Source organism: Tachysurus vachellii, chromosome 2 (genome assembly GCF_030014155.1).
Source record: "Tachysurus vachellii isolate PV-2020 chromosome 2, HZAU_Pvac_v1, whole genome shotgun sequence".
Lineage (NCBI taxonomy): Eukaryota > Metazoa > Chordata > Actinopteri > Siluriformes > Bagridae > Tachysurus > Tachysurus vachellii.
This window is the reverse complement of record NC_083461.1, coordinates 36,459,823-36,470,581: the sequence shown is the minus strand read 5'-3', so window position 1 is coordinate 36,470,581 and position 10,759 is coordinate 36,459,823. Positions and strand designations below refer to the sequence as shown.

Sequence of the window (10,759 nt, the reverse complement as noted above, 5' to 3'; positions counted from 1 at the left end):
AGAGCACTTTCATGTACTTTTCCTAAATTGCATTTGCAACAGCACATCAGTATCTTGTCCGGCATGGCCGGCTCGTCAGCAAGGACACATTACAAAAACTATACACCATGCATCTGTGCTCCCCTGGGAACAGATAGTTTCTTGCAAGAAATCTGCCATGAAGGTGAGTTTATAGATTTCCTGTCATAAACAATTAGAGCCCTATTCTATGCATGCATAGTTGAGGGATTTCCAGTCATTTAAATTTGTCCACTATACTGAAAGTGTGCCCAGTTGTGCTTCAATATCTGCAACTTGTCAGCATGTCAGCAAACTTTGGGATTCACACCATGTGAACTGTCACTTCCTGTCTGTCTGAGGATACTCCTCCTTCTGATTCACTGATTCAAGGTCAGTTGTAATAATGTAGGTGCTTTATGGGGCCACGCTCCAAGTAAAGTAATTACTTTAGACATGGCTCTGTGTTTGTGGTTTGTGAGTGTGTGTGTGTGTGTGTGTGTGCGTCTATGTGTGTGCATGGATGACTAATTGAATTCAGTAACCAAATACACACAAAGTCAGAGACTAATCATTTATTACATCCCCCTTGGTAATTATATGTATTTGTGTCATGCTAGACTTGTATGTACTTGAATGTAGACAATGTAATGTGTAATTAGGTACCTTGTTGTTGTTGTTGCTGATTAACAGGGTAAGTAAAATAAAACAAACAAATATATATACACACACACACACACATATATATGTATATATATGTATATATACATATATGTGTGTGTGTGTATATATATATATATATATATACATATATATATATATGTATATATATACAGTACTTGTTTTCCATCTAAACACAAACTTTATTGGAAGCTTTGTACAAGATCAGTACAGGATTTCAGTATTTGTATACCAGTATATTATATAATAATATTTATGCAAATTTTGACCTTTGCTAGCGTTAATGCTGCAATGTCGCCCTCTGCTGGTTGACCGATCTACACGCACCCTGTGTACAAGGCGCTTGTGGGCGTTCCTAAATTAAGTTAACTACTTGTTGCCATGGTTTCCCAGGGAAGCGCCATCTTAGTCCATACATAAATACAATTCTTATAGCTAATACAAATTGTAGGCAAAAAAATGTCTTTCTCTTTTTAACCACAATTTACAAACCACTTGAATGAACAGCGAATCATCTGTTTCCACTCCGCACTCTATTCTCAGCATCCTCACATCATGACCTCTTCATGTCCTCATTTAACACATCCATATATCTCTTCTATGACCTTCCTCTTGACATCTTACCTAGCAGCTCCATCTCCAACATCCTTCTTCCAAAATAAGTATTTCCCTCCTCTGTACATGTCCAAACCATCTCAATCTATCCTCTCTGACCTTGTCCCCAAAACAGACAACCTGAGCTGTCCCTCTGATGTGCTCGTTCCTAATCCTGTCCATCATCATCACTCCTAAAGAGAACCTCAACATCCTCGTTTCCGCTACCTCCATCTCTGCCTCATGACTATTCCTAACCGCTACAGTCTCTGCACCTTTTTGACCTCAGCCCCCTGTAACCTCACTGTTCTACTTCGCTCTTCACATGTATTCTGTCTTTCTACAACTATATAACAACTTTATTCACCTTCTTTCCAAAGCAGACCTCCACCTTTCCAGGTGTACCTCCACCTGCTCACCTGCTACTCTCACTACAAATCACAATATCATCTGCATACATCATTGTCCACAGAGATTCCTGTCTGACTTTATCAGTCAACCTGTCCACCACCATAGCAAACAAGAAGGGACTCAAAGCCGATCCTTGATGTATCCCCACCTCCACCTTGAACTCCTCCGTGTGACCTACAGCACATCTCACTGCTGTCACACTCCTCTCATACATATCCTGAACTACTCTGATGTACTTCTCTTCCACTCCTGACATCCTCATACAGTACCATAGCTCCTCTCTCAGCTCCTCAAAATACTCCTTTCATCTTCTCTGCACACTCTTCTTGCCTGTTCGCACCTTTCCATCTCTATCTTTAATCACCCTTATCTGTTGTACATCCTTCCCATCTCTATCTCTCTGTCTCGCTAATCTCTACAAGTTCTACGCACCTTCCCTTGTGTCTACCCAGGCATACAACTCATCGTATGCTTTCTGTTTGGCCTTTGCCACATCCCTCTTCACTCTACGCTGCAATTCCTTGTAATCCTGACTACTTTCTTCAGACCTTTCTACATCCCACTTCTTTTGAGCAAGCCTCTTCCTCTGAATGTTGTCCTGTACTTCCTGACCACCCAAACCATTCCATCACCTCATCTAACTCACTCCAGGATCTCTCCTTCTCTTCTGACTCAGCCTACTTGTGGAGCATAAACACTGATGACATTCAACATCACCCCTTCAATTTCTAACTCTAAACTCATGACCCTGTCGGACACTCTTATTACCTTTAAAACCTTCCTCACAAACCCATCCTTCACCAATCCTGCACCATTTCTATTCCTATCCACACCATAACAAAACAGTTTGTATCCCCTTCCAATACTACGTACGTTGCTCCTCTTCCACCTAGTCTCCTGCACACACAGTATACTTTTGTGCCAATGCTGCTATTAGACTTTACAATCAAAGCTGCTCCCAGTGAATCAGTCACCGTAATTACACACTGTTATTACTGTTTAACTGTAATAATAACAATAACAAAGTATTTTAAACAACACGTGCAATTATCATAACTATTTACTCGTGGTCTCTTTTTTTTGCTTCTCTGTATTTATACATTGTGTTTTGTATATACTCTATATTATATTATGTCTCTATTCTTTTATATATTTGCATTTCTTTCTTGTTGCTGCTGTAACAGAGAAATTTCCCCATTGTGGGACGAATAAAGGTATATATTATCTTATCTTATCTTATCTTATCATATCTACCTCCCTTCTCTCCATCATGTCAACCAGCTCTCTAACTTCCCCTGCCATTGTACCAACATTGAGTCCCTATTCTCAGACCTATACTCCTGCCTTTACCTCCATCTCCTTCCTCGACCAACAGTAGCCCAATTTCTGGTCGTAGCTCAATATTCGCTAGGGGGCAGTACAGTGAACATTTGACTGGTGACAATTCACCAATGTTCACTATGGGATATGTACATTATCAGCCGTTAGGTGGCAGTGAATGACACAACAAAAGTCCAAGATGGCGTCCTCCATGGGTGGAATGTTTTCGGGACAACAGCAGCAGCAACAGCAGCCTCCTCCCGGCGCTCATCCTCCTCTTCCCGGTCCAGGAGCTTCGGGAAACTCGAGAACACCAGGAAACACTTTAGTGGATGATCTTGAAGCTTCTTTCGAAGTAAGGACACGTCTTTGGACGTCTGCCGATGCTGAGAGCGAGTTAGTGGATTGCTAGCAGTAGCAGGCTAAGTAGCTAGTTAGCTAAGCGGTTAATAATAATAATACTATGAGCTAACGCTTAGCTAACTTGCTACTTAGTCCTGAAATGTAAACAAAGCGTGTTGTGTATGTGTTCTGCTTAGTGTTTGTCTTAATGGATCATTCTTGTGTTTGTGTTTCTCTTCTTCAGGCATGTTTTGCGTCTTTAGTTAGCCAAGACTACGTGAACGGGACAGACCAAGAGGAAATCAGAACAGGTAAACACGACTGTTTATGTGTTTATTCCCCCATAATCCTGATTAGCAGTCGTGTGCAGAAGTAGCTCGGTGAATCGGTTCATTGAGTCGGTGAGTCATTTTAAGTGAACCGACTCAATGAACCGACCCCCCCACTGTGTATTACAAACATAGAAACAGGATTTCATGGGGAGAAATTTTATGGTCAGTTTTCTGACAGATTGTGCTGCCTATTGAGACTTCATACCATCCAGTACAATTTTGCCTGCCTCTGAACCCATACTCATTTCCTTCCTAATATATTTTATTGACCATTTCTGATCTTAGTAATAAAAAGAGCAATAAAAACATTCTGTGTATAGTTTTCACTTGGTAAGGCCACAGTCGTAACACAGACAACAGCTGTGGTAGGACCGATGTTACTGGTTCTCTGACCCTTTCTGGAGAAAGAGACATAATTGTGTATTTGTATGTATTTAAAGGAGTTGACCAGTGCATTCAGAGATTTCTTGATGTAGCCAGACAGACTGAATGCTTCTTTCTTCAAAAGAGGCTACAGCTGTCAGTACAGAAACCAGAGCAGGTGGAAAAAGAGGTAGGTTTCATTCTGCTTCATATCCTGCACTAATCTGCACTGTTAACAAATCATGGATGGAGTTTTTTTGATGCACACACACACAAATGTAACATTATATGAGGTTAGTAATGATTTTGTATATATAATATATATATATATATATATATATATATATATATATATATATATTTTTTTTAATACACCTCTTCTGATATTTCTGTACGTGCGGACTATGTGATGCAGGACATATCGGAGTTGAGGAACGAGCTCCAGAGGAAGGAAGTGCTGATTCAGAAGCACCAGAACAAGATTCTTCACTGGCAGCAAGTGCTGGAGGACATTAACGTCCAGCACAAAAAACCAACAGAGCTACCACAGGGGCCACTAGCCTTTTTAGAGCAAGCCTCGGCCAGCCTGCCCGCTCCCATGAAACCCAACTGAGCAGTGCCTGTCACAGTGTGTGTGTTGTTCTTGGAATATTTTAGTATTTAATGTTTTGATGCATTCGTGGCTTGTGTTAATCCGGTGCTCTGGTTATCATTCACACTCTGGATGGTAATTCAAACCTGTAACCAAGAAGGATTTATTCTGATAAATACGTATACAATACTAAACGTTAAATACATTCAGGTTTACCAGAGGTGAGTCTTGTGTTTTGGTGTGAATGTTTCTTTTTGTATTGTGTAGAATAAACGTCTACAATTTGTCATTTATGTGTCTTGTGGTGGTGTTATTATTAGGAATAAAATACTTCAGATTTATTTAAGGTTGTTGTAGGAAAACAATCAACCTCTTATACTAAATATGTTTACTATGTCCTGTCATTCTTTAATAACTACATTTAATGTGAAGCAAGTTCTTTTTATCATTTATCGTATAGTAACTACATAATATTGTCTAAAATATGTGGTCACCTGTCCATCCTGCTCACATACTGTTCTTCCCCAAACAGTTGAAAGTCACAATTGAAAAGAATGTCTTGGTTTGTCTAGGGGTGCACATACATTTGCCCATATAAGTCAAGTCAAAAAGCTTTTATTGTCCTTTCAAACATATATATCTGACACAGTACACAGAAATGAGACAGTGTTTCTCCAGGACCACAGTGCTACATAGAACAAAAACAGTGCTACATAGAACAACACAGAGCTTGGGGCAGTGGTGGCTCAACTGGTCAAGGCTCTGGGTTGTTGATCGGGGTTCAAGGCCCAGCACAGCCAAGCTGCCACTGCTGGGCCTTTGAGCAAGGCCCTCAACCCTCCCTGCTCCAGGGGCGCTGTATCAGAGCTGCCCCTGCACTCTGACCCCAACCTCCTTAGTTGGGGTATGGGAAGAAAAGAATTCCACTGTGCTGTAATGTATATGTGGCGATAATAAAGGCTTCTGTGCCCCCGTTCTTCTTCTGTGTTAAGGACAAACACTACAAGACCATACACAATTATCTTTTTCCAGATGGCAGGAGGTTGAAGCGTGTGTGTGAGGGGTGTGTCTACATGTAGTGTGTGTGTGAGGGGGTCATCTACAATGCTGTTGGTGTTGCGGATGCAGTGTGTGGTGTAAATGTCCGTGATGGATGGAAGAGAGGCTCCAATGATCTTCTCAGCTGTCCTGACTATCCACTGCAGGGTCTTGAGATCCGAGACGGTGTAGTTCCCAAACCAGACAGTGATGCAGCTGCTCAGGATGCTCTTGATGGTCCCTCTGTAAAATGTCGTCAGGATGGGGGGATATATAATACGAAGGATAGGTATATATGTATATATATATATATATATATATATATATATATATATATATATATATAATATATATATATGTGTGTGTGTGTGTGTGTGTGTGTGTGTGTGTGTGTGTGTATGTATGTATGTATGTATGTATATATATATATATATATATATATATATATATATGAAGAAGAAGAAGAAGAAGAAGAAGAAATAAGGATAAAAATAAATACATCAATATATAAAAGTTTAAAATTAATTGAAAAAAGATTAACTTAAAATACTATATTTCTATATATCCCTATCCCTATTGAGGTGACGGCGACAAGGAAAAACTCCCTGAGAGGATATGGGGAAGAAACCTTTAGAGGAACCAGACTCAGAAGGGAACCTCATCCTCATTTGGGTGACACTCTACAGTAAATACTGTAAATGTAAATAATGTCATTTCTACAATAGTTTATAATAGTGCAACCGAGAGCTCCTGAGGAACTAATGGGTCGTAGCCCCCTGGGGGGCCCTGAGATTGTGCCAGGGGGCCCCGGTTTTATGGCATTTTATAAAATAATGAATTTATTATAAATTCTGTGTAACCTCTGAAAAATAAGACTACTAACCAACAGCACTACATTTTATAATGTACTATGTTTTGCTTAATTCAAATATTAAGTTTTGGAATGTTTATGTCATAAATTTTCTTTTTTTTTTTTGGGTGGCGGGGCAAGTAGGGGGCACCCCCATTGTTGTGTTTGGGTGGAGGGCTGGAGATGTCACTCTTGCCTGTCCCCTGTTGTATAGTGTATATAACTGTGTACATGACAACAATCTTGAATCTACATAGAAGTCTTTGTGTGTCTTGACCAGAGCTTAATAATATAGCTTGTTATACTCGTTGTAGCTCTCAAATGATTACTTAAAGCGCGATTTTTAACTTTATTCGACGTTACACGCTTTGTTTTACCACTTTTAAGTGTTTAATGATTTATTTTATTTTGTTTTTTTTTTTTCAAAAACGTACATTTCTTTAAGCGGAACCTTTTGTGTCCGCACGTAAAAATTTGAGACCAAAAACATTGACGGACCGATATGTGCGCCATACGCAATCGCCCCCCATTGAAAACACGTGTAATCAAGGGGCTAACTATCAACAGCAGACATGGCAAGTGTGGTTTTATGATACGTTTACATTAATGTTTAATAAACAAATATAAACAACACTACGGGTGATAGTTAAATAATGTTTTATTTGGTTTACAGCCGAAAGCACAAAAAGGAAAGAGCTCTGTGGAGAAGAAAGTGATCCATCCTTATAGCAGAAAAGCGGCTGCTATGAACAGAGCAGCTATCAAACATGAAAGAAAAGAAAAGTACGTGAGGCTTCTCTGTGTTTAATGCACTGATTTAAGGTGCTATCTTGCTAAAGTGCAGGACAGGATATAATAAAGTCGCTGGATTTGTCACTGAGACACTTATCCTAGTGTTTCCTGCTATAGCAAACAAGTCCTGAGGAAGAGTTGGAACTAGAATCCTACAGCTTCTTTACTGTCCGTTAACAAAGTCGCAACAGCACACCGTAGTATTGGAGTGTGAGAAAAGTTTCTTTTTTAGGATATATGGAGTTCCTACCTATGGCAGTGAAGACATTTTTACACGTGTATATACAGACCCATGAATTTTATACACAAACCTCAAAATCTCCCTTATAAGGATAAGTTTTTAGATTTCTTTTAATGAATTTTTGACAAATTGTCACCCCAGATTGCATGCAAACTTCCCATATCTTCTGACATAATCATAAAACAAATCATTTTCGTTATAATCCATACTTATAATCTATACTCTCACCCCAAATTCCGCAGCTGTTCTTGTACATGCACTAGTTACCTCGCGCATTGATGACTGTAACTCTCTTCTCTTTGGTCTACCTAACAAACTCCTTCACAAACTTCAATTAGTCCAGAATTCAGCTGCCCGTATAATTATTAGAACCTCCTCCATTGAGCACATCACTCCAGTTCTCTACCATCTTCACTGGCTTCCTGTTAAATATCGAGTAGACTATAAGATTTTACTTCTCACTTTTAAAGCTCTACATAATTGTGCACCACAACATCTCTCTGAATTGCTTCATATATACGTCCCGAAGCGTACTCTCAGATCATCTTCATCTGTTTCCCTTGTTGTATCTTCTGTTTGTTTAGCCACTATGGGGTCTAGGGCATTTAGTTGCTGCTCCTAATCTCTGGAATTCCCTTCCACAATCTATACGAGAAAGTGACTGTCTGACTACTTTTAAAACTCACTTGTTTAAATTAGCTTTCTCTGATCAATTTTTAAACTATTTAATGTCAATAATTGTTGTTTGTTGTATTGATTTTATCATCACCACTCAACTGTACGGTGTCCTTGAGTGCCCTGAAAGTCGTCTTTAAATAAAATATATTATTATTATTACTTATATTAAGAGTAGACGTAGACGACTCGTCTATCTATTGCACAAACGTAGCTAATAAATTTCTCGTTTTCATCCGTATTCTTAGAAATTAGTACTTGGGATGGTGTTGGACTACTGATCAGAAGGTCATAGGTTTAAATCCCAGGTCCACCAGGCTGCCACTGCTGGGCCCCTGAGCAAGGCCCTTAACCCTCAGTTGCACAGTTGTATAAATTGAAATAAAAATCTAAGTCTCTCTGGATAAAGGTGTCTGCTAAATGCCTGAAATGTACATTATGTTACTTTAATTTCACACTCTTTATTCGTGTATAACTTTTTTTTTCCAGGTGGAAAAGTGACAAAGCCCTGCGTTTAAATTTAATCAGTAAGTCTTACGGGTATTTGGTAGTCAGCTTTTATTATTTCTATCTATTTTCATCTTACATTTTGCTTAAAAAAAACATTGAGGTTTAAAATTCTCCTGTACTGGTCCATACACAGGGGACAAACTTTTGTGGTTCCAAAGTCAGCTGGACTCCGGAAAGTTTGAATATTCCAAACAAGAAGTTTGTGAAATCATTGAGAGGTAAGAGAGATTTAATTCATTATTGATATTCACACACTAAAAATCTATTTTAGGACTTTTGGATCAATAGTCTAGTGAAACAAATGATAAATTATTTCATGTAATTGAAAGGATTCTGTGATTAAAAATGAGTGGGGACATGAACCCATCCATAAAAGCCCCCTCTTATGTTTTGTTTTGACTGAATACCAAAAAGCTCACGAAGTAGCACAAGCTAGCCGGTTAACTTTAGCAGCTAATCTTCACGATGTGTTCAACCGAGTTCTGCAGACAATCCTCTACCATTTAGCGTGTACTTTTTTATTTATTTATTTATTTATTTATGATTTGTTTGTTCGTTCCTGCTTAATGCTTTTCCAATTGTTCTGTGAAGGATCTTAAAGAGATCTCAGAAATCCTTTGTTAAACCTTTCTCACACCAAATGCAAGGAACAAACACTAAAACATCTTTTAAAAAGATGCAGTTGTATGTAAACACGCCGCAGACACCATAAGAGACCGGACCTAATGGTTTATGATTTCTTCTCTGTAGAAGCCGATGCTAACATTCGGTCTGTTATTCAGGTATCTTCATCGCTTCGACAGCGAATTGGAACAAATCGAGCTGGCCAACAGCATTAAGGGACGCCAGGGGCGAGTACACTTTTCCAGAGAGACCGTCATAAAGCAGACGATGGAAAGAGAGCGAGCCCAGTACGAGGGGAGCGGCTTCGGTGGGTGATCTCTCTTATTTATCGTTCAAAGCTCCAGAGATCCGTTTTTTTTTTCTTAACACACTTCCTGTTTTTCTGTCACAGAGATCCCAGATATAATCAACAGCAAACATTTAAAGACGTTCAGGTGAGACCACTTAACCCAATAACGTGATACGAGCGAGGTGACATTCATTACAGTGCCTTCCACAAGTATTGGCACCCTTCAAGAAAATATAGCCTACAGTATTCTCCATTTAAACACTAAGAGAACTTTTGTTCTATTATAAAGCCATTTTTAATCAGAATTTCCAATAAGAGCAACTGAACACAAAATGAAGGATTTATTTTGTATGCTGGACCCAGGGGGACAAAAATGTACGTAAATGTAAAGAACCGTTAATAGAGTTCTAATGTTTTGTACAATTATCAGAATCGTAGGTTTATACATTTTGAAAGCCTGTTTCTTTGCAGGTAGAGGGAAATTTAGTGGAAGGAATTGCAGTACTTTGAAATTCTGTACGTTTGTGCTCCAGATATCACTTTTTTTTTCTTCTCATGGTCATGATGGATGCAGATAATTCTGGAACACACCATAAATATCTAAAAAAAAAAAAAAAAAAAACAGGATGGAAATTGTCTGGATTTTCTGATGAGAATTTTGGACATGTGTCATGCAAATGAAACATCTTGTTGTAACCAAGAACCTGAGAGTAGCCCAAAACCTTTTGGTTGTTTATTTGACAGAGAGTGGAACGGTGAGCTGAAGAAGCTGCCCAACATCAAGATGCGCAAGGTTTCACCAAAAGGGCTGGAAAAAAAACACACTGCAGTGAAAGAGACACATGCTGACGATGAGGCATGTGAGGAAGACATTAATGATGATGATGATGATGATGACGACGAGGCATCCCAGGACTCTGATGCAGAGCGTTTGGAAGATAAAGCATGATACTTAACAGAGTGTTTTGTTCAGAGTGAATGACTGGTACAGTGTGTTTGTGTGTGTGTGTGTGTGTGTGGGGTGGGGGGGGGGAGAGATTGGGGTGCTTATGGTGCTGCTGTGTTCATTTTAAAATAAAGAAAATATTTAATTCACTACAGTTAGCTT

General features: G+C 39.1%; 3 protein-coding genes across 3 annotated transcripts in view; 2 read left to right on the top strand and 1 right to left on the bottom strand.

Annotated features, from left to right (window-relative positions):
• The window catches only part of rapgef2a (Rap guanine nucleotide exchange factor 2a), a 124,723-nt gene that overhangs the window by 77,357 nt on the left and 36,607 nt on the right, over positions 1–10,759 (bottom strand). The window lies entirely within an intron of this gene.
• Positions 3,123–4,925, top strand: med28 (mediator complex subunit 28). The gene is made up of 4 exons (XM_060864520.1): positions 3,123–3,358; positions 3,590–3,656; positions 4,118–4,230; positions 4,456–4,925. The coding sequence occupies exons 1-4, from the start codon at positions 3,182–3,184 to the stop codon at positions 4,651–4,653; spliced, it is 555 nt and encodes a 184-aa protein (XP_060720503.1). The 5' UTR covers positions 3,123–3,181; the 3' UTR covers positions 4,654–4,925.
• tma16 (translation machinery associated 16 homolog) lies at positions 7,006–10,655 on the top strand. The gene is made up of 7 exons (XM_060892228.1): positions 7,006–7,095; positions 7,194–7,303; positions 8,718–8,755; positions 8,872–8,956; positions 9,521–9,669; positions 9,754–9,796; positions 10,396–10,655. Exons 1-7 carry the CDS (start codon positions 7,093–7,095, stop codon positions 10,598–10,600), a joined length of 633 nt encoding a protein of 210 aa, XP_060748211.1. The 5' UTR covers positions 7,006–7,092; the 3' UTR covers positions 10,601–10,655.

Excerpts from the sequence above, each read along its gene's own strand:
- med28 (XM_060864520.1), top strand. The coding sequence starts at position 3,182 with ATGACACAACAAAAGTCCAAGATGGCGTCCTCCATGGGTGGAATGTTT. Across the intron at positions 3,657-4,117 it reads CCAAGAGGAAATCAGAACAG|GAGTTGACCAGTGCATTCAG; the intron begins GTAAACACGACT and ends ATGTATTTAAAG. Across the intron at positions 4,231-4,455 it reads CAGAGCAGGTGGAAAAAGAG|GACATATCGGAGTTGAGGAA; the intron begins GTAGGTTTCATT and ends TATGTGATGCAG.
- tma16 (XM_060892228.1), top strand. Across the intron at positions 8,756-8,871 it reads CCTGCGTTTAAATTTAATCA|GGGACAAACTTTTGTGGTTC; the intron begins GTAAGTCTTACG and ends GTCCATACACAG. Across the intron at positions 9,670-9,753 it reads GTACGAGGGGAGCGGCTTCG|AGATCCCAGATATAATCAAC; the intron begins GTGGGTGATCTC and ends TTTCTGTCACAG.